This window comes from Halichondria panicea, chromosome 10 (genome assembly GCF_963675165.1).
Source record: "Halichondria panicea chromosome 10, odHalPani1.1, whole genome shotgun sequence".
Taxonomy (NCBI): domain Eukaryota; kingdom Metazoa; phylum Porifera; class Demospongiae; order Suberitida; family Halichondriidae; genus Halichondria; species Halichondria panicea.
In genome coordinates, this window is record NC_087386.1 from 21,977 (window position 1) to 40,713 (window position 18,737).

Genomic DNA, 18,737 nt, shown 5'->3' on the forward strand with positions numbered 1-18,737 from the left:
TCATGAAGGGGCTGAATGGCATGACCTTTACCTGTTTCCAGATAATTATTCGTATAAATAGGGTGACAGTGCTGTATACATGGACGATCTTTACCTATTGCTAATATCTGCTACAGTGAATACGATCGCGAATAGCTAGCTACGCTGCTCTCCCCAGTGAACATGCTAATAGAAGAATGGCTGTGCTGTGTGTAGCTATCATCTCTAAACAGGTGCGCACACTCCACACACACCACACACACACCACACACCACACACACTCTAGAATGTTCCCCTCTACTTGCGTACAGTAACACCAGCTAATGAGACTGATCTCCATTTCCAGTATCTCGTACACGCTTCCATTGATGTTGTGGAAGAGAAAAGTAAGTGATACACCCCCACACACACACTCACTGTCCCCACCCACTCACTGCCCCTATATACCCACCCACACACACTCACTGCCCCACCCACACACACACTCACTGCCCCAACCTAACCACACACCCACACACACAGTTTCTGCTCTCACGTCATCCAAGAGCTCCAACGACCCTCGGGAACATTACCTCGGCCTTCTCTACCCATCAGAGCAATATAAAATGTACCCTTTCTTGGTGAGGTGCCATAATTGACCCCCTCCTCCCACATGCAGCTATGGTTATGCCACCAACACACGTGTCAAGCTCATCATAGTCACTGAGAACACTACAAGTCAGTCCAGAGACATACAGATCAAAGCAGTGAGTTATTACACACGTCAAAACTTGACCCTAGCTCTCCTCTGTAGCTGTTCAAGAGTCTCCACGTGGCCTACACTGACATGCTCTCTAACCCCTTCTACACACCAGGCACTAAGATCAACTCAAAGTAAGCTCCATCATTCTGTATTATGGTACCACATTAACTGCCCTCCCTCCCTCTCCCTCATTCTCCAGGGTATTTGACAGAGTTGTCAGTGGACTGTTTCAAACTAGCAAAACTCCCTAGCAAGTATTATTAATTGTTTGTGTACATTTAATATTAATGTTGTCATTATTGTGTTTTTAATAATAAAAATAATGTTATTGCTTATTGCAGTGTACAAATGGTGTACAGGATAGGAATGATATGGCTAGTAGCATCATTAGAGTTAGTGTTTCTTTCTCTCTAGTACAGTGATCTTATCCCCGAGGTGAACGGTGCCCCCTGATTGGAGGGGTACCATGAACTGGCCGAACATTGCGTGGGCGGGACCCCCAGGAGCTCTGTAACTCCTCAACACTTCTAGTGGTCCCACTTTATCCACACTGCCACTCAATTGGTCGATACCCGTCATCTTGCAGCGCTATATGTGTGTGTGTGTGTGTAAACACGGTCACCACAATATCACTTCTAATGCACTTATATTATACAACAAAGTGACCAACTAATGAAGCCACACTAATAAGAGACATGTAAAGCCCTAAGGCAGTGCACACACACACACCCTCACCTCAGCATTGGCGTATGCTAGGAATGGCACCTCCCCCACTCTCACTAGCAACCACTTGTCCTCTTCAAACGCTCCATTAACTCCCTCTATCTCTATATTTATCCTGAACCTGTTGAGAGGTACCTCCGTGTCGTATAGTGACCTCATGCGTGTGTTGAGGTCCTCTAGTGATTCCTGGGACACTATGGAGACTGGAGCAGCATCAGCCAGACTCACACTCATGGGAGGAAGCCGATGCTTTAGACTAGAGGGGAGATTATCCACTCGTCTATCATAGCCACCGTCACACTTGCCACAACCAACCAATCGGTATAAGCCACTCAGTCCAATCAGATTGCTGAACCATGTTGCAGCCTCGTCCCCTTGATCCACCAACTGTACATTAGTGCCCCAGACAGTGCACGGTACACGAGGTCCAACCATCACTGGTGTTAGTCTGAGCTCAGAGCTAGCAGAGGGTGCACTGACTGTCAACACTCTCCCATCGTCTCCCTCTGATACATAGCAGGCAGTTACTGTGGCTAGGATGGGGAACTTGCGTTGTGAGACAAAGCGACCACTAGAGTCCACCACCATTAGCCGTCTATCATCCGCTACACCATATTGGTCCAGGCTGATACGATCCACTGATAAAGATCTACAAGACTTGATGGGATGGATGTTGAGCCCTGTCACAGTAGCAGTCGTCATGGCCGGCTGTCCTAATGCACGTGCATGAAAGTATTACAATGATGATTTTGTGGGTACAGTGATTACAAGTGAAAGCATTGTTCCATTGTACACACGCACACACACGCTAATTAGTACAAGCTGAAGGTACTAGGTTAGTTAATGATTACTCATTATTTGTTACCAGATAGAGTTACTTAGCACTACATTGGCAGTACAGGATTGTGTGTGTTCATATCAAGTGAATATTGCTACCCAGAGCTAGCTAGCTACAGTGTTGACTCACAAGGACCTAGTCTCACAGCTCACCGTCTCTCTGGGTCCACTATATACAGTACTTGTCTTGAGTGCAGCCGGCCTGTGTCTGTGACTGTACTGTACTAGAGCTCGAGTGTGTTTACAGTTTACACGGCCAGGGTACAAGGTGGTGTTAGCTACGCCCATCTCCGCTAATTAGTATGCAATATCAGCCTTTGAGCTACAGCTTTAGGGAAGAAAGTGTCAGAATGGCCCTTCACGAAGTCAAGCTTTGTCTCCTCGGGGTGAGTGCCTGTGTGTGTGTGTGCTCAGTACTAAGCACTATCTAGTACCCCATTAGATCATCCATTCATTGTGTAGGAAAGTGGTGTTGGCAAGACCTGCATTGTTAACAGATTTGTATCAGATCTATTCTCTGAACATGAAAGTTTAACTGTAGGGTAAGTTCATACATGCTATCACATAGTCTAGCATTATATAGTTACTAGCTAGCCTCCTATAAAGAAACTAGTCATGGTTGGATTGAGCTGTGACATTGTGTTCCACCCCCCCCACACACACACGTACACCAGAGCTGCCTTCACTACCAAGACAGTGCGTGTGGATGACAACTCTATCCTCTTCCAGATATGGGACACTGCAGGACAAGAGAAGGTGACTCATAACCTGGGCCACTAGTTTAGATGCTGGTGGCTTTAGCCTCTCAGGATGGTTTGTTTATGGGGAGTAAGTATGTTTTGTCATAACACTCTTTGTTTTAGTAGAGTCTGTCAACAAGTGACCTCCCACAGCTAATAACACCTCCCCCCCCCCCCACACACACACACACACGCTACTCACCCCCCCCCCACACACACACACACACCCCACACCCACCCACCCCCCACACACACACACACACCCACACACACACAGTATCGAGGGCTTGCTCCGATGTACTACAGAGGATCATCAGCAGCTATTGTAGTGTATGACATCACTAGTGAGGTAAGAGCCCCTCCTGCACGAGATGGTGGTGGCCAGTGTGCCCCCCCCACACACACACACTATACACTGTACGCCCACACACACACACACAGAGGAGCTTCAATGAGATGCAGACATGGATTACTGAGCTGAGGCAGTTGGGACCTCAGAACCTGGTCCTGGCTATAGCAGGGAACAAGTTGGATCTAGAGTCATCACGACAAGTAAGCCAATGCTGTGAGAGTGGGCGTGTGTGTGATATATGTGTGTGTAGGTGTCCACAGCAACTGGAGAGACGTTTGCTAAGAATGCAAATGCTATTTTTATGGAGACGAGTGCTAAAGATGGTCATAACGTACAAGAACTGTTCAAGGAAATTGGTAAATTGGACTTTAATAGTATACTCTGCATACCTTACTCCCCACACACCCACCCACTCATCACACACACACACACACACACACACACACACTCTCACCGCCCACCACACACACTCACTGCCCACCACACACACACACTGTGTAGCTGAGAGTCTGCCGCTGGATAAGATTGCACTGGAGAACAAATCTAGCACTTTAAAACTCTCTCGATCTTCTCAAAAGAAAGAGAACAATTGCACTTGCTAATAAAATAGAGTTTTTTTTACTTCTGTTTATGTTATCCGTTATACAATCTCTTCACAGTAGAAGTTGTTGTGCATATTTTGTGGTTGGAATAACAATAACATGATACACATCTCTGTGAATGAAGACCCTTTCCAGAGGAACTGCTACTAATAGTTATACTCTATAGCTGGCTACTATATCTGCGCGCGCTGAGGTGTACGGGATGGCCACTGTGTGCAAGAAATGGGCGAGTGTGTTTGGAACCTTGCAGCCAGTGATAATAGGAATGATCCATGTGCAAGCTCTACCAGGTAAGCCATACTGGTACCTACTGCGCATGCGCTAAGCCCCCCCCCCCCCCCCCCCGTGTAGGGACCCCCCACAACTGTCTGCCCATGATGGAGATAGTGAGGAGAGCAGTAGAGGAAGCGAGGATATATCGAGACACTGGATTGGATGCTTTACTTGTAGAGAATATGCACGACACTCCGTACCTAAGGGGTGTGGGGTCAGAGGTCACTGCCGCCATGACGAGGGTGGCATGTGAAGTGAGAGCGGCCGTACCTCAACTACCACTAGGAGTGCAAATACTGGCAGGTAACCCTAGCGATAAGAGCATCCGGTCATAACTTTGGTCCATTTTTAGAAGTTGGCATTTGTATGGTCTTACGAGACCTTGTGTTTAGAGAGAGGCCTTTCTATTTTTTGACAAAAGGACAAAAGACCATGAGCTTAGAAAATAAGGCCGTTCCAAATTTGGGATTTCAGCATACCATCTGAACGGGAGCTATCACCTCTATGTATGTATACCCCCCCCCCCACACATGAACCATTATGTCACAATGGTCCCCCCCCCCCCCATACACTATACAATACACAGGTTGCAACAAGGAGGCCTTGTCAGTGGCCCTAGCCAGTGGTGGGAGCTTCATTCGTGCAGAATGCTTTGTCTACTCCCACGTGGCTGATGAAGGTTGGATGGACGCTTGTGCAGGGGAACTGCTCAGATATCGCAGAACTATAGGAGCTGAGGAGATCATGGTGCTAGCTGATATCAAGAAGAAACACTGGTAAGCTAGTGTAGTGAGTGGCTAGCTACTAGAGGGGCCATTATATTGAGTCCTTCAATATCAGTAGCCTGTGCAGTAGTTGTATTCTGTAGAGATGTGGAAATAGTGAGAAGTGCACAGAACATTCCATAGGTAGCTGTCAAAGTCATTTGGAAATTATACACAAAATCAATCGCTAAATAATAACATCATTTGACAGGTCAATATTATTATTATTATCAATGCCCAATAGTTAGCTCTTGGGGAACTAGTTGGTACATGATATTCACTGGGATTGGTTGTTATAATAGGTGTGGGAGCATTTGATCACCCTCCTCCTGTGTATTGCATTATTTTACAGTGGGAAAACTTTGCTAGTATTCCATTTAAAGTTCTTGCAATCTTTATTTGGAGCATAAGAATGATGTCCCCCGTACCTCTGTACCTCCATGCAACCCCTCTACGCCATTGTTTGCCAATTCAATAATTAATTATTCACGGCTAGTTTATATTAGTGATGATGTGATGAGGTGATGGGTGTGTCTCCATTCTTTAGACAACATGGCGAGCAAAGAACCTGTTAGCAGTGAAGTAGCTGATACTACGTGTCACATCTGTTTAGAGCAGTATAAGCACCCAAAGCTGTTGCCATGTGGACACACGTTCTGTCTCCACTGTCTGGTTAAGATGGAGGAAGCCAACACAAATCCTGGAGCTAATATCTGCTGTCCAGAGTGTCGAACTAATCACACTATTACGAATGGCCCTTCATCTTTGCTGACTGACTACACTATGCTATGGGAGGTACAGACGTTGGCCTGGCGTGCTGGGTTGGATGAGAGGCGCTCTGTGTGTGGGGGGTGTCCTGATGGTCGTGATTGCCTCTGTTTCTGTATTGACTGCGATGATTTTCTCTGCTCCTTCTGTGTACAAGCTCACAAGCGAATGAAAACTTTAGCCAAACACAAGTTGATTGATGTCAAAGACCTAGCTACCATCAAGCCTAAGCCAGAGCCTATATTGTGCTCATCTCACTCGTCCCTACTAGTGAGCATGTACTGCTCTACTTGTAGTCTGCTCATCTGTACTGACTGTATTACTCGTCACTCCAGGCACACACTCCACACCCTCACTGCACACACACTGACATCCTTTGAACACAAACTGGATGATCTTATCCAAAATATTGACAAAGCTGTATCCAAAAGAGCTCAAAGGATTGAGGAAATCAACACCGCTCAAGAAACAATGGAAGAAAATCCAGTTAAATTGAAACAAGCTATCAATGAAATGGCAGACAAGTGCTTGTTAGCTATAGAGCAGCTGAGAGTCAACGCACACGCACAAGTCAACCAACAACTAATCAGCTTGAAGAAAAGTACTGAACAAAAACAGACCATTACTGATGAACTAACTACGCTCAAGTCTTGTATGCAGTTCGCACAGAAAACCCTTTCATGTAGCGAACCTGCTGCCAGAATAGCAATGGTTGCTAAGGCCACTAGTGTGTTGTCAGGGGTTAAAGTGACCTGTACTGAAGTGCCAGCAACCGTACCGCTGTTTATGAGTGTCAACAATCTCGAATCCGTGCTCAAGTCTAAAGAGCTGGTATCTGAATTCAACTCATCCAGAATAGAGGTGACTGGTTGGACTAACTCTATCCTCAGAAAGCAGAAGGTAGTACAAGTAGCTATTCCAGTGGTGCCTCCTCCAAAGCCAGAGTTCAGAGTGGAGTATAGTAGCCATCGTCGAGAGCTTTCAGTGAAGGTCACAGTCGTGGACAATAACACCTGGAGGTTAGAGTTCACTCCGTGCTACATTGGATGCCATTATTTGAAGGTAAAGCTGTTTGATGAATGGTTGTGTGTTCCAACGTCACAGTCTAGGCTTTCTAAGCACATTAATATTGAAGGCAGTTTGACAGAGGGTGACATTGTGCGACCTCTGACTGAAGATAACACTGGTGATCACAAAGTTGGAAGAATTGATAAACTAGCTATTGTTCCCAGTAACTCAAGGAGAACTCACTCTTACACGATGGATATTATATGGAATTATAATACAGACAATTCAGTTCTAGAAGAAAAGCATACATTTTCTTATTTAGTGCGTGTTGGTAGTTTTCCTTTTGAACTTGTCCTAGCTGCTAATACTCCATAGGTAATAACATGCTGTGCAACTAACTAACTCTAACCCTAACTGTACTGTACACACGGCTTTCTGTTATCTCATCTCAGGAACTCTTACAATCCTTTTCCTTTTGAACTTGCTTTGAATTAGTGTTTCTGTGTGTGTACTTTATATGATTGTATGACTGCATGTTGATGTGTTTGTGTGAACGGAATTCCTACCTACTAATGTGTACTTAGTGCAAATGTGGATGCATGTGTGTGGGGGGGTGGTTTATTCTGTTCTGAAGTGTTTGTGTACATAAGAGCAATGGATTCTTATTTCCCAGTTCTCATTCTGTGACTGGTGACCTGAGTATTGGAGAGACGGCTCAAGCTGCTCGATTCTTTGCTGCTGATGGTGTGATAGTCACTGGAGCATCTACTGCACAACCTGCCAACACTTGTGAACTAGACACTGTACGCACTTCCCTAGGGTCAGAGGTCAATGGCGGGCTACCTATACTCGTAGGGTCAGGGGTCACTGTAGAGAATCTGGACAAATACATGTGTCGTGTGAACGGACTGATTGTGGGGTCAGAGTTCAAGGAGGGGGGACTGTGGAGTAATGCCATTGATGTTGAACGAGTAAGGAAGTTCCTGAGAAGGAAACACGAACTATTGCCCTAACCTTATTAGCACCATTACTGACATAACTGACTCATTCATAGTGTTTCTGTTGATGGACTGTATGTGTCACATGCAACATCCCTCCTATCATTCTTAGTAATGTTATACATGAGTGTTTGATAGGCTGTAATGTAAGCAGATGTATATAGAGTATAATCATAATGTCTAAACATAGTCATGATACAGCCATCTGGTGGAAATGCACATACTGACTGTTGCTATGGGATACTGTGTGTAGGTGATCTAAAAACAATGAGGCTAAAATAATGTGTTTGCTACAACAACAGAACTGAAAGTGGGATAAAACAACATCCACACTCACCTAGCTAGCTATGGTGGCTAAGCTACTGTGGTGTTCTTATTATCAGTCCTAGCATCTCCTCTTGCCAGGTGGTTTGACAGGTATCTTGTGAACTTTGTTGAGCTGTTTTCCACCCTTATGGTTGTTGATGTTCTGTCTCTTTAGCGCACGTCGTGTCAGTTTCCCTTGCTTGCTCCTATTTGCCCCCCTCACCCTCACTGAGCCTTTATCCTGCAATGGTATTTGGAGGTGCTGGGCTAGTTCTGTACGACGCCTGTTTCTCAGAGCAACTTCTCTCTCTAAACGGGCAGCCTCTAAATTACTGTATGGGGAGAATACAATTATCATTCTTAATACAGAACATAGTATATAGCAACCAGGAACTTAAGTGTAGGAAGCTTAGCTAATAGGATGTTTATACTGTTGTGTGTGTGACCTGTTGTCTTGTTCGTGTCCCTCATCAGACCTTCCTGCTGGCTCCTGGTACACGGACATGGTGGGGTGCTCTATAAGGAGGTCCTCCATTGGATGTGTAGGGGCAGGGGCAGGGCCTCCAGTGAAGGTTGTGGCTGGCATTAGCACCCACGAACCATCAGAAGCCATAGACTCCATATCCCAGTCTTGTGGACCAGTGCTAGACGTTGAGCCTGGATGTGGGAGAGAGACAACAGTATCTTAGCTATGTATCGTATGGGCAGCTTGTTTCTTAGGGCAGCTAGCTAGGTACGTGGTGTCACTGTGTATTTAGACTACCTGCAGACTCTCTTGCTCTGTTTACCAGTAACCAACCCTCCTCCCCATCTTCAGTAGTCACCCCCTCTTGGTCCACCTCTTCCTCTTGAGGGTTCTCCTTGCCCCAGAACAACTTGCCAAGAAATGAAGTGAGCATATTTTCTCTTTTAATATAGGGAGATGTGCAGCTGACAGTAGTTCAACAGCTTGAGTGAGGTCTTTGTCATTAGAGGGACACTTGGCGACTTTAGGAGAGAGAGTTTGTGCTAAATAGATACAGGCGAACGGAGAAAGCGCTCTAGTTAGACTAGCAATAGTAAATACACCTATAATAATAATAATTTTGTTTACATTCCACTTGTGGTTGAATGACGCAACCACAGCAGCCTCTATTAATTAGTGCAAGCTGCCGCCTTTTGTGTAGTGGGGGTGGGGCTGATACACCACAACACAGAACTGGAATGCTTGCATGTGCAAGCGCCAATCAAAAGCCTCACAGCTGATTTAGTTTCTAACAGGGCGCTAAAGACAAGCCCTTTCAATGTTCCCTTGCTAGTTTCTAGTATAGTGTAGGATTGTTGTAGCTAGATCACTGGCTGTAGCATCTGCCAATCATCTCAATAACTAGCTAGTCTAGACCAGTCTACTCAGCACTGCCTTAGTAAGCTTAGATCACACAGATCAGCTTCATTCCTCAGAGCTTGTATCCCTGCAATGGACAGCACCCCCGTCAAGAGAGTTACAAGAGCGTCGAGAAAGAGATCACAGGAGGACAGTACAGCTACACTGGAACAGGTGAGCTAGATCCAGCTGACCCATTAAATGTCATTAATTATTTTAGCTAGCTTGTAAAATCATGTATAGATTATCATTTCTTGTATGGTAAAGAGCTAGCTAGCTGCAGCGCACTGCACTGGGCATGGATGGAACCTAGATACTGCATAGTTAGCATCGTTTGCTGTGTGAATATATATTAGCACCACAAGCATAGTGTCTAGTGGAGTGTATGGTCACTATTCCCAACTGTAGGGCCCATCCAGAAAGAGACAGGCTACCAAAGAGACGGCAGCAGCAGCTACCATCCAGCCAGCCATGGAGGTAAGGAGAGGAGAGGTCGCCATGCAGCTCTAGATATACCGCCTTCCTGTAGCTATGAATAATCATAGTCTATAGTTGGGTGTGTGCTTGGAAAAAGGCGCTTGATTGCTTTCACTTGGATCTAATAATGTTGGCTGTGTCTGTCCCTCAGATGAAAGAGAACTGTATGATGATGTCAGTGCTGTGTCTACACAAGGCTAGTAAGGAGAACCCAGCTGGCTACTACAAGCAACCCCCATTGGGAGGAGAGGGACTGTTCAGTAGCTGTGCCCCCTCGGAGACCCGCTCCCCCCTGCCCTCACTACGATGGGCTGCCTCGGGAGAAGTGTGGGCTCAGATGAGACAGCAAGACGTTGTCAAGTCAGCACCTGAGGCAGACCTGCAAGTGCGCCACCCTGGTATTGTTCCGAGCATGAGGGTCATCTTGTTGGACTGGATGTTGGAGGTATGTACGTACGGTACTGTACAGTACGTGTGTGTGTGTGTGTGTGTGCACGGTACTGTACTGTGCGTGTGTGCGTGTATTGTGTGATAGCTAATGGCAGATAATGTCTTGTTAGCTACAGCTGATTACATGTACCACTGATCCCAGCTGATGCTTACACACGTACACAGGTGTGTGAGGAGTACAGGCTGCATAGGGAGACATACTATCTGGCAAAGGACATGTTAGACAGGTTCTTGGACACAAGATCTGGACTCCAGAAAGAGCAACTACAACTAATAGGTGTAACCTGTCTGTTCATCTCTGCCAAGATAGAGGTGGGTCAGCTGTACTAGTATTCATTACCTTCTGTTTACTGGACATTGTGCCCCTTATAACAGTGTACTGTTTACTGTCCGTAAAGCCACTGTGTATATAGTAGTCCTTGTGTGTACAGCCCCCTGCATGGTGTTAAGCTGTGTACCCTGACTGTGCTAACACAGTTATGTCTCACTACACACACACCAAGTATTGACCCCTCTCCCTGTGTATCACTATGCACACCAAGTATTGACCCCTCTCCCTGTGTATGCAGGAGATCTATCCTCCCAAGGTTGGAGAGTTTGCCTATGTCACTGATGGTGCTTGCTCAGTGGCAAGTATCACAGAAATGGAGCTCATCATTTGCAAGGTAACTATATACATGCTACAGTGTGTGTGAGGTCCCCTGTATTTACATGATTGACCTTTAGACTCTCCGCTGGCGTCTCAACCACAGTCAGGTGACAGTCAACACTTGGGTTAACACTTACGTACAATTGCTGAGTCATCATTTGCGTCCTGGAGTCAAGGAGCGAGAGTTTGAACTACCAGCATTCTCACCAATAGAGTTCATTAAGGTCATGCAACTACTCGACCTTTGCACCCTAGATACAAACAGTCGGCAGTTTGGGTCAAGTGTACTTGCTGCGTCAGCATTCTTTCTGTCTTCAGAGCGAAGTCGTGCTCACCTACTATTAATCACAGGTAGGGACTGTCCCCTCCACCCACGCACTGTGTCTATACTTATGTACAGGGTACGAGCTGAGTGAGATTAGACTGTGTGTGGGATGGATGCATCCATTTGCTGTAGTCTATGGACACAACGGAACCATCATACAGAAAGCTTTCTCAGGAGTAAGTAGCTCTGGTAGTGGGGGTGTCTTAATGGGTGTGGTTACTCCTCCCCTTCCTACCACAGGTGATACCTCAAGACACTCATAACATACAGACACACGATATCTCCATATCAATGATGGTGAGAATACATGCTTTAACCACTGCTAACCACTGCCCCCTCATATCACTACCCCCTGCTAACCACTGCCCCCTCATATCACTAACCTCTGCCCCCTCGTATCACTACCCCCTGCTAACCTCTGCCCCCTCATCACTACCCCCTGCTAACCTCTGCCCCCTCATCACTACCCCCTGCTAACCACTGCCCCCTCGTATCACTATCCCCTGCTAACCTCTGCCCCCTCCTATGTATACAGGATGATGCTAGAGAGCTGGGGACTACAGAAGAATATCTGAGGATGGGATATTACGAGTCCTCTGTGTTTCTCACGCCCCCTCGCTCTGAGAGGCGTTGCCTAGCACCCATCAACTCACCACACTAGGACACTCAACAATTTTTTGTATGTTTTCAATGTAGCCCACTATAATTATTATATGGTTTTATCTTCACTTACTCTGACACACCTGTTACAGTAATCATTTCTTTATTATCTTAATTCGTTGTACCAACTTTTGACAATGAATTGTGACTACATGGTAAAAATTACTGCATGCTGCATGGCATAATCATTCAGCTGCCAATGAAGTTTAAGACCATAACATAGCTTACCCCCCAGTATGCCCCCTCTCTCACAGTTCTTAATAACCCCACCCCCCCTCTCTCACAGTTCTTATAACCCCACCCCACCCCCCCTCTCTCACAGTTCTTATAACCCCACTACCCCCTCTCACAGTTCTTAATAACCCCACTACCCCCTCTCTCTCACAGTTCTTATAACCCCACCCCACCCCCCCTCTCTCACAGTTCTTAATAACCCCACCCCCCCTCTCTCACAGTTCTTAATAACCCCACCACCCCCTCTCTCGCAGTTCTTAATAACCCTACCCCCCCTCTCTCTCACAGTTCTTAATAACCCCACTACCCCCCCCTCTCTCACAGTTCTTAATAACCCCACCACCCCCCCTCTCTCACAGTTCTTATAACCCCACCCCCCCCTCTCTCACAGTTCTTAATAACCCCACTACCCCCTCTCTCTCACAGTTCTTAATAACCCCACTACCCCCTCTCTCACAGTTCTTAATAACCCCACCCCCCCCTCTCACAGTTCTTAATAACCCCACTACCCCCTCTCTCACAGTTCTTAATAACCCCCCCCCCTCTCTCACAGTTAAGTTGTTAATAACACATTAATTTGATTTTTGATTGAATTAACGAGCGATTAGCTCTGATGAAAATGGTGCTACATGCGTAAATACAGTAAAACATGTCGAGAGTGACTATACAGTAATGGCTACTAGTGTTGTGGCAGTGTGTGTACAAGTGATGAGTGTGTGGGCGTGGGTCAGTGTGGTTCTACTGGCAGCACTAGCGAGGAGCAGCAAATGTTCGTCTCTATAGATGGATTGTTGCAATAAGACACCTCCACGTTGTAGCCACTTCCACTATCCTCGGAGCCATGCCCACTTTCCTGGTAACGATGACTTGTGTGTAGTGGTTCTAGCCTGACCAGTGTTCCTGAGTCTATACTGCCATCCCCCCAGGCAACAGAATAGCTGCAGGGGAAGGGGGCGGGGCTAGATAACAGCACACAATGAGGGGGCGGGGCTAGCACAATCGTACTCTATCAATTAGCCCACGCTAGGGAGGATAAGTGTATGCACTCACCTGAATCCCTCGGACAAGGAGCAGTTGCCAGGGGCAACAGAGAGGTATAGACTCGTGTCGTGAGGTTGTGAGATGTTGAGTAATGAGAGAGTGGAGTTGATGAGAGGGCAACACTTACGCTGGGCTGTAAGGGGGAGGGGACAACACTTACGCTGGGCTGTAAGGGGGAGGGTACTAAAGAGCTAATTAATTGAAATCAGACGTTTGCACCGCAAGTCATGGACTATTAAAACTTGCTCTGAAAACACTCACTTATATTTCTGAGATAGCAGGACACGGTATTAGCTAGTATGCATGGGCCCACCTGACGGTATTAGCTAGTATGCATGGGCCCACCTGTTCCAATAGTGAAGGGCAGGATCTTCATGAGTGTCTTGCCAAACCCATCATCCACACACAGAATGAACACGTGTGGTCCACCTCCCAGCGTGCTGACGTTAGCCACGTATATACCACTAGGAGAGTTACCTGTGAGGGGGGCACAGGGGGTTAAAGCAATGGGGGGGGGGGGCACAAGGGGTTAAAGCAATGGGGGGTGGAACAAAGGGTTAAAGCAATGGGGGAGGGCACAAGGGGTTAAAGCAATATGGGTATGTATACTTACAGGACTCTTGTTGTAGACTGGAGACCTGACAAGTTGCCATAACCCTCCTATCACAAGTGTAGTCAGCGACCAATCGGTGCTCCTGTATCCTCACATGTACGTCACACGACAATGGTCCGGGAGCTGCATACACACATACAATGCCCATATATGGTCACAGTGGTAGATAGTGTATAGGACTGAATTGGGGACACCTTGTACTTTTACAATGCTCCCATACAGTGCTGGGTTGTGTATCTCACGTTATCCATTGAGAGGATCCATTCATATGAGCAGCTATTGTAACACAACAGAATAACTATATTGGGTTCGAATGCGACGTTATTTGCATAATTCGCAATCGAAATAAACACAAAAAGTGAGCATGCGCATGCAACGCAATCAATGCTTGTACAGTGTCATTTACAACTAATTAATTAACCTTGCATTCGAAACCTGATATACATTATATTACACAAAGACACCACCAGAAAACAAGAGGGTACAGCCCTGTAGTGTGTGTGTGTGTGTGTGTGTGTGTGTGTGTGTGTGTGTGGGAGGCGGTGTAGTGTGTGTGTGCTCACGTGGTGTGGGAGGGAGAGAGAGTGAGAATTTGATGAGCTTATTGTCCGCATAGCCATCTTCATCCATACAGGTTATGGAGAGAGTGTGATCACCACCTCCCAACACACGAGGGTCACTAGTGTACTCCATCGCACTACAATCCACTAATCTCAGTCCCACTATTCGACACAAACAACGCACATCAGGACGTGACGTATTGTAGCGTATTCTGATACGCCCAAATGGATCAGGGGCGTCTACTGTTGGAATACCAACCACAATAGGACCTATATATGAGAGGCCATAATGAGACTAATAGACACACCCACACACCCACACGCTTACCTGTGGGTTTAGTGTAGGGTCTTTGCACTAGGAGACTTCCCGCTGCTAGTAGACCACGGTTGCCAATAGCAACAACGACAAACACTGATTGGTCAGTCCCCAATCTCTCCGCTGATAACACCTCAGACACACCACCTACACAGCATCACAGTGACACCCACACCCACACACATACAAGGAGTAATTATTCTGACTGGAGGTGACCTCCAGCAAAGGTAAACTAGCAGACACCAAAGGTGAAGCTACAATCAACTGCAGCATCCACTACCAGCCGACACCTGTCATACACACACACTAGACACACACTGGTACACACATATCACACACACACATTAGTCAGACACACACTGTTACACACACTGGTACACACATATCACACACACACATCAGTCAGACACACACTGGTACACACACTGGTACACACACTGGTACACACATATCACACACACACACATCAGTCAGACACACACTGTTACACACACTGGTACACACATATCACACACACACATCAGTCAGACACACACTGGTACACACACTGGTACACACACTGGTACACACATATCACACACACACACATCAGTCAGACACACACTGGTACACACACTGGTACACACACTGCACACTGGTACACACATATCACACACACACATCAGTCAGACACACACTGGTACACACACTGGTACACACACACACTATTTGACCAACTACTTAACTACTTGCTCGTGCACTAGCATGCAAATATTGAAGGTCAAAGGTCATAGTGTGATGTGATACATAATAATATCAACCATGTACGTGTCTTTTGCCTATGGAGATTACTAAGGACACATTGCATAGTGTCTGGCAGACCACACTGTATGATGCTAGTTATGTCAGGACACTCAATCAAGATGTACCTCTGGACACACACTTGTACTGTATACACTGATCGATAGATGAGGGACCTCCAGCGAGTAGCAGCAGAGTGTCACACCCACCCCACACCCACCCACCCACACTCACACTCACACTGATAGAAAGGACCTCCAGCCAGCGAGCAGTAAAATGTCACACCCACCCACACACACTCACACTCACACTGATAGAATGGACCTCCAGCCAGCGAGCAGTAAAGTGTCACATCCAGGGAGAAGCCATAGTGTTGTGTCTCCACTCTTAGACTGCCATTACCAGCATCAACAGCCGTGGGCGTGATGTGGGGGAGTGTGGGTGTGGTCAACGTGAAGGCAAATATCCTCGTACCAATAGAATCTTTTCTCTTTCCAATGACAAGCATCTTGTGATCCCCAGAAGGCAGACTCTTGAGGTAGTAGGGACTGGAACCTGAGGGGGTGGGCACACCATCACAAGGGGCACACCCTCACAAGGGGCACACACTCACATGGTAGTAGCTGTGGTGTGTCTGTGTCGTTGGTCAGGAAGACACATTCATAAGAGGCTCTATTAATGGTACTATTAAAGCTGAGCTCCACTTCCCCTCCAGGGAACTGATCCACTGCCCCTGTCACCAACAGAGGACCTGCAAACACACCACACAGAAGTTATATACATGCACGGCTACATATACTGTTTGGTTACATATGGCATGGTTATATATGGCATGGTTACACATGGCATGGGGTTACATATGGCATGGGGTTATATATGGCATGGTTATATATGGCATGGTTACACATGGCATGGGGTTACATATGGCATGGTTATATATTGTATGAGAGAGGTTTCTAAGGACCATAATTCAATAACAATTTCACTACTTAATTAAATACCAAGTCCAACAATTAATTAATGTAATTGCATTACAGAGCAGGGTGTGCACATGAGGATGTGTGGGTGGTTGTTAGTGAGGGTGTGGAGGGTGTGGAGGGTGTGCACACAGGCAGGCGGCAGGCAGGATAGGGTTAGGGTTATTGTAAATTGAACAGGAAAGAGAAACAACACTAAACAAGGTCATGCAACTCACGAGGTATTGAGGTGGGCTGGGGGTTAAGCACAGAGGACTGCCCCCCCTCGGGGGTCACAGGCGAGGGGGTCAAACACTGTGGGGGGGATAATGACACACTGTATACCAGTAATAATAACATACCTCTGTAGGGGCGTTGTTGGCAAGGCAACGGCAGGTCTCCTGGTCAGTGGCCTTCACACAGTCACGCCTGGCACACTCTCCACCTACGCCCACCTGCACACACTCACACTCTTCACACACACTCACAGAAAGAGTTCTTTGAATGTCATTTTCTGTCACGAAAGCTCGCACAAAAGTTTTCAGTACAGTGAGGTTACTTGTTGCCAATAGTGACAGTGGCCATGACGATCCTCCGCTAGCCGTTGCCAGGGTTACATAGTCCTCTACAGTGTTCCCTTGCACACTGGTCACCTCCACATTAGAGTCCATGATCTCATAACTTGCACCATTCTCAGATAGTGTGGATACTGTATGCGTGTCATGTAGACCTAGTACTATCTTCCCGGGTAATCGCCCGGGTAATCGCATGGACACGTCCACCACGACATTCAGTGCAGTCTCATGACCAGCTAATAGACTAAAGACGTTATCTCTATTCAGATGACTGCTTGCAGCCAGAGCTGTGCGACCCATGTCTGTGACTAGTAGCAGTGCTCGGCCAATACGAGGGTCAGTGCGGAATGGAGCATGGGATAATGTGAACTGAACTGCTTCGTAACCATCGGCAACATCGCCTTTTTTCTGTAGTCGTCGCCGTGCCAACACAAAGTCGTTAGAGGGAAAAAATACGTTATCATTTGCTGTGAGAAAATGCCCAGTCAGCGATCGTCTATTACTGCCAAAATGCACAAGACAGTATTGATTAGAGACGATGTCCAGCGAGTTGAATTGCTCCTCCAGCAGAGTGACCACTTTCTGTAGCCAGAGATGCTTTCCTGACATGCTGCTAGCTCCTGATACCAGGAGGCACACATCCATCCCATTATAGCCTTTCAATGAAGACACTTCCCTGTATGTTACATTGCCTGCAGTCAAAGAGATTCAATGTTGCATGAATTTGCACATCACTTTCCTAGCTATTCAAAATTAATGAGAACACGCAAAATGATTTTTAGTGAATTAAAAAGACAAGTATTATTGAATGCTTCGAATGATTTGGTACGTTCTTTCCATAGACCCAGATAAACCCATATACGCCTTGTCTATTCAACACCCCAATTATACTCAGAATGCTCTGAGCTCTACGCATACAATGCGACCATTGGCCACACTCTAGTCTAGACACGGTGTTGCACTCACTGTGAAGGAGCGGGGTGGTGTCACAATCCTCTCCTCCTGCAGTAACAAAACACATGCAGTCAATCACTATAGCTAGTGGAGTACTAGTCTAGCTATTGCATGGCTTACCTGTACTGCAGTCTTGAGAGACAGTAGCTTGCAGACAATGCCCCAGCAGCACACACACAACACACAGCAATATAACTCTAAGCTCCATCATACTCTCATGCACACTCAACTAAGCTAGCTAATAGCAAACACTATAATGCTCCTTGCAGATGGTTGGATAGGTCTATAGAACTGCTCTTGTATAGAAAGCTATTGACTCCACTACAATGATGTACACAGGCTCTCAATTCAATTAAACCACTAGACACATTGCATGCATATATAACTATGCATTCAGGAAAGCCATAGCAATGCTACACAATCATTGAATCTGAATAATAGAGCATGGAAATCAACACTGACTAGTTATATGCTAAACAGAATTATGAGCTCACGCCCATGCTGACAAGGCGTCAGGAATACCACGTGCATTCGAGAGCTAAAAAAGAATTTGATTTTTTTTCAGAATTAGGCTTATAAGGTTGAGTTGCTAAGATACAAATTAGTTGCGAAAACCTGATATGTAGAGTTGAGGGGTTAGGGTGTACGTGGGAAGCAGGGTGTGTTCACTGAGACAAGAGGCGCTGCACACA

At 46.3% G+C, this 18,737-nt stretch overlaps 8 protein-coding genes across 13 annotated transcripts; 5 read left to right on the forward strand and 3 right to left on the reverse strand.

The window, feature by feature from the left end:
• The first annotated feature begins 56 nt into the window (after positions 1 to 56).
• Positions 57 to 1,062, forward strand: LOC135342550 (trafficking protein particle complex subunit 2-like protein). 2 transcript variants are annotated; one of them, XM_064539287.1, is made up of 6 exons: positions 57 to 212; positions 266 to 365; positions 502 to 586; positions 638 to 725; positions 773 to 852; positions 921 to 1,062. In XM_064539287.1, the coding sequence occupies exons 1-6, from the start codon at positions 177 to 179 to the stop codon at positions 970 to 972; spliced, it is 441 nt and encodes a 146-aa protein (XP_064395357.1). In that variant the 5' UTR covers positions 57 to 176; the 3' UTR covers positions 973 to 1,062. The 2 variants fall into 2 exon arrangements, with proteins under 2 accessions (XP_064395357.1, XP_064395358.1); XM_064539288.1 differs by having other exon boundaries at positions 65 to 212; positions 326 to 365.
• On the reverse strand, positions 973 to 2,569 carry LOC135342545 (mitochondrial amidoxime reducing component 2-like). 3 transcript variants are annotated; one of them, XM_064539279.1, is made up of 3 exons: positions 2,435 to 2,569; positions 1,457 to 2,152; positions 973 to 1,309 (listed from the first exon to the last, which is right to left on the reverse strand). In XM_064539279.1, exons 1-3 carry the CDS (start codon positions 2,567 to 2,569, stop codon positions 1,115 to 1,117), a joined length of 1,026 nt encoding a protein of 341 aa, XP_064395349.1. In that variant the 3' UTR covers positions 973 to 1,114. The 3 variants fall into 3 exon arrangements, with proteins under 3 accessions (XP_064395349.1, XP_064395350.1, XP_064395352.1); XM_064539280.1 differs by having other exon boundaries at positions 1,457 to 2,157; positions 2,435 to 2,568; XM_064539282.1 differs by having other exon boundaries at positions 1,457 to 2,157; positions 2,412 to 2,553.
• On the forward strand, positions 2,525 to 4,084 carry LOC135342547 (ras-related protein Rab-22A-like). The gene is made up of 7 exons (XM_064539284.1): positions 2,525 to 2,667; positions 2,744 to 2,823; positions 2,956 to 3,037; positions 3,299 to 3,370; positions 3,463 to 3,573; positions 3,624 to 3,729; positions 3,875 to 4,084. The coding sequence occupies exons 1-7, from the start codon at positions 2,584 to 2,586 to the stop codon at positions 3,973 to 3,975; spliced, it is 636 nt and encodes a 211-aa protein (XP_064395354.1). The 5' UTR covers positions 2,525 to 2,583; the 3' UTR covers positions 3,976 to 4,084.
• LOC135342546 (uncharacterized protein F13E9.13, mitochondrial-like) lies at positions 4,058 to 7,906 on the forward strand. Its single transcript, XM_064539283.1, has 4 exons — positions 4,058 to 4,265; positions 4,327 to 4,551; positions 4,835 to 5,024; positions 7,462 to 7,906. The coding sequence occupies exons 1-4, from the start codon at positions 4,178 to 4,180 to the stop codon at positions 7,799 to 7,801; spliced, it is 843 nt and encodes a 280-aa protein (XP_064395353.1). The 5' UTR covers positions 4,058 to 4,177; the 3' UTR covers positions 7,802 to 7,906.
• Positions 5,061 to 7,454, forward strand: LOC135342541 (E3 ubiquitin-protein ligase TRIM45-like). Its single transcript, XM_064539275.1, has one exon. It carries the CDS (start codon positions 5,565 to 5,567, stop codon positions 7,161 to 7,163), a length of 1,599 nt encoding a protein of 532 aa, XP_064395345.1. The 5' UTR covers positions 5,061 to 5,564; the 3' UTR covers positions 7,164 to 7,454.
• Positions 7,907 to 7,943: 37 nt separating the features above from the next.
• LOC135342548 (tumor protein p53-inducible nuclear protein 2-like) lies at positions 7,944 to 9,214 on the reverse strand. The gene is made up of 3 exons (XM_064539285.1): positions 8,856 to 9,214; positions 8,539 to 8,749; positions 7,944 to 8,424 (listed from the first exon to the last, which is right to left on the reverse strand). The coding sequence occupies exons 1-3, from the start codon at positions 8,989 to 8,991 to the stop codon at positions 8,172 to 8,174; spliced, it is 600 nt and encodes a 199-aa protein (XP_064395355.1). The 5' UTR covers positions 8,992 to 9,214; the 3' UTR covers positions 7,944 to 8,171.
• A 102-nt stretch (positions 9,215 to 9,316) lies between these two features.
• On the forward strand, positions 9,317 to 12,178 carry LOC135342154 (G1/S-specific cyclin-E1-like). The gene is made up of 9 exons (XM_064538811.1): positions 9,317 to 9,629; positions 9,864 to 9,932; positions 10,084 to 10,377; positions 10,548 to 10,694; positions 10,952 to 11,047; positions 11,109 to 11,382; positions 11,432 to 11,532; positions 11,597 to 11,653; positions 11,892 to 12,178. The coding sequence occupies exons 1-9, from the start codon at positions 9,549 to 9,551 to the stop codon at positions 12,015 to 12,017; spliced, it is 1,245 nt and encodes a 414-aa protein (XP_064394881.1). The 5' UTR covers positions 9,317 to 9,548; the 3' UTR covers positions 12,018 to 12,178.
• Positions 12,179 to 12,803: 625 nt separating this feature from the next.
• Positions 12,804 to 18,666, reverse strand: LOC135343401 (uncharacterized). 3 transcript variants are annotated; one of them, XM_064540407.1, is made up of 12 exons: positions 18,166 to 18,666; positions 18,058 to 18,093; positions 16,879 to 17,783; positions 16,756 to 16,831; positions 16,174 to 16,311; positions 15,870 to 16,115; positions 14,793 to 14,927; positions 14,468 to 14,734; positions 13,905 to 14,027; positions 13,637 to 13,768; positions 13,301 to 13,457; positions 12,804 to 13,188 (listed from the first exon to the last, which is right to left on the reverse strand). In XM_064540407.1, exons 1-12 carry the CDS (start codon positions 18,254 to 18,256, stop codon positions 12,978 to 12,980), a joined length of 2,517 nt encoding a protein of 838 aa, XP_064396477.1. In that variant the 5' UTR covers positions 18,257 to 18,666; the 3' UTR covers positions 12,804 to 12,977. The 3 variants fall into 3 exon arrangements, with proteins under 3 accessions (XP_064396477.1, XP_064396476.1, XP_064396475.1); XM_064540406.1 differs by having other exon boundaries at positions 13,301 to 13,424; positions 15,801 to 16,115; XM_064540405.1 differs by having other exon boundaries at positions 15,801 to 16,115.
• Between the last annotated feature and the right edge of the window lie 71 nt (positions 18,667 to 18,737).

Bases quoted from the DNA above. Each gene is read 5' to 3' on its own strand.
- LOC135342550 (XM_064539287.1), top strand. From the start codon at position 177: ATGGCTGTGCTGTGTGTAGCTATCATCTCTAAACAG. The intron at 213-265 runs GTGCGCACACTC...CACACACTCTAG, and splicing joins TAGCTATCATCTCTAAACAG to AATGTTCCCCTCTACTTGCG. The intron at 853-920 runs GTAAGCTCCATC...CTCATTCTCCAG, and splicing joins GGCACTAAGATCAACTCAAA to GGTATTTGACAGAGTTGTCA.
- LOC135342545 (XM_064539279.1), bottom strand. From the start codon at position 2,569: ATGGGCGTAGCTAACACCACCTTGTACCCTGGCCGTGTAAACTGTAAA. The intron at 2,153-2,434 runs GTGAGCTGTGAG...GCATTAGGACAG, and splicing joins ATAGTGGACCCAGAGAGACG to CCGGCCATGACGACTGCTAC. The intron at 1,310-1,456 runs GTGAGGGTGTGT...ACACACATATAG, and splicing joins TAGCATACGCCAATGCTGAG to CGCTGCAAGATGACGGGTAT.
- LOC135342547 (XM_064539284.1), top strand. From the start codon at position 2,584: ATGCAATATCAGCCTTTGAGCTACAGCTTTAGGGAAGAAAGTGTCAGA. The intron at 2,668-2,743 runs GTGAGTGCCTGT...TTCATTGTGTAG, and splicing joins TCAAGCTTTGTCTCCTCGGG to GAAAGTGGTGTTGGCAAGAC. The intron at 3,574-3,623 runs GTAAGCCAATGC...ATGTGTGTGTAG, and splicing joins ATCTAGAGTCATCACGACAA to GTGTCCACAGCAACTGGAGA.
- LOC135342546 (XM_064539283.1), top strand. From the start codon at position 4,178: ATGGCCACTGTGTGCAAGAAATGGGCGAGTGTGTTTGGAACCTTGCAG. The intron at 4,552-4,834 runs GTAACCCTAGCG...TACAATACACAG, and splicing joins AGGAGTGCAAATACTGGCAG to GTTGCAACAAGGAGGCCTTG. The intron at 5,025-7,461 runs GTAAGCTAGTGT...CTTATTTCCCAG, and splicing joins GATATCAAGAAGAAACACTG to TTCTCATTCTGTGACTGGTG.
- LOC135342541 (XM_064539275.1), top strand. From the start codon at position 5,565: ATGGCGAGCAAAGAACCTGTTAGCAGTGAAGTAGCTGATACTACGTGT.
- LOC135342548 (XM_064539285.1), bottom strand. From the start codon at position 8,991: ATGCTCACTTCATTTCTTGGCAAGTTGTTCTGGGGCAAGGAGAACCCT. The intron at 8,750-8,855 runs GTAGTCTAAATA...TCCCACATCCAG, and splicing joins CAGAGCAAGAGAGTCTGCAG to GCTCAACGTCTAGCACTGGT. The intron at 8,425-8,538 runs GTCACACACACA...CTCCCCATACAG, and splicing joins GGACACGAACAAGACAACAG to TAATTTAGAGGCTGCCCGTT.
- LOC135342154 (XM_064538811.1), top strand. From the start codon at position 9,549: ATGGACAGCACCCCCGTCAAGAGAGTTACAAGAGCGTCGAGAAAGAGA. The intron at 11,048-11,108 runs GTAACTATATAC...ATTGACCTTTAG, and splicing joins TGGAGCTCATCATTTGCAAG to ACTCTCCGCTGGCGTCTCAA. The intron at 11,383-11,431 runs GTAGGGACTGTC...ACTTATGTACAG, and splicing joins TCACCTACTATTAATCACAG to GGTACGAGCTGAGTGAGATT.
- LOC135343401 (XM_064540405.1), bottom strand. From the start codon at position 18,256: ATGATGGAGCTTAGAGTTATATTGCTGTGTGTTGTGTGTGTGCTGCTG. The intron at 18,094-18,165 runs GTAAGCCATGCA...TTGTTACTGCAG, and splicing joins CTCTCAAGACTGCAGTACAG to GAGGAGAGGATTGTGACACC. The intron at 16,832-16,878 runs GTATGTTATTAT...TCCCCCCCACAG, and splicing joins CCAACAACGCCCCTACAGAG to TGTTTGACCCCCTCGCCTGT.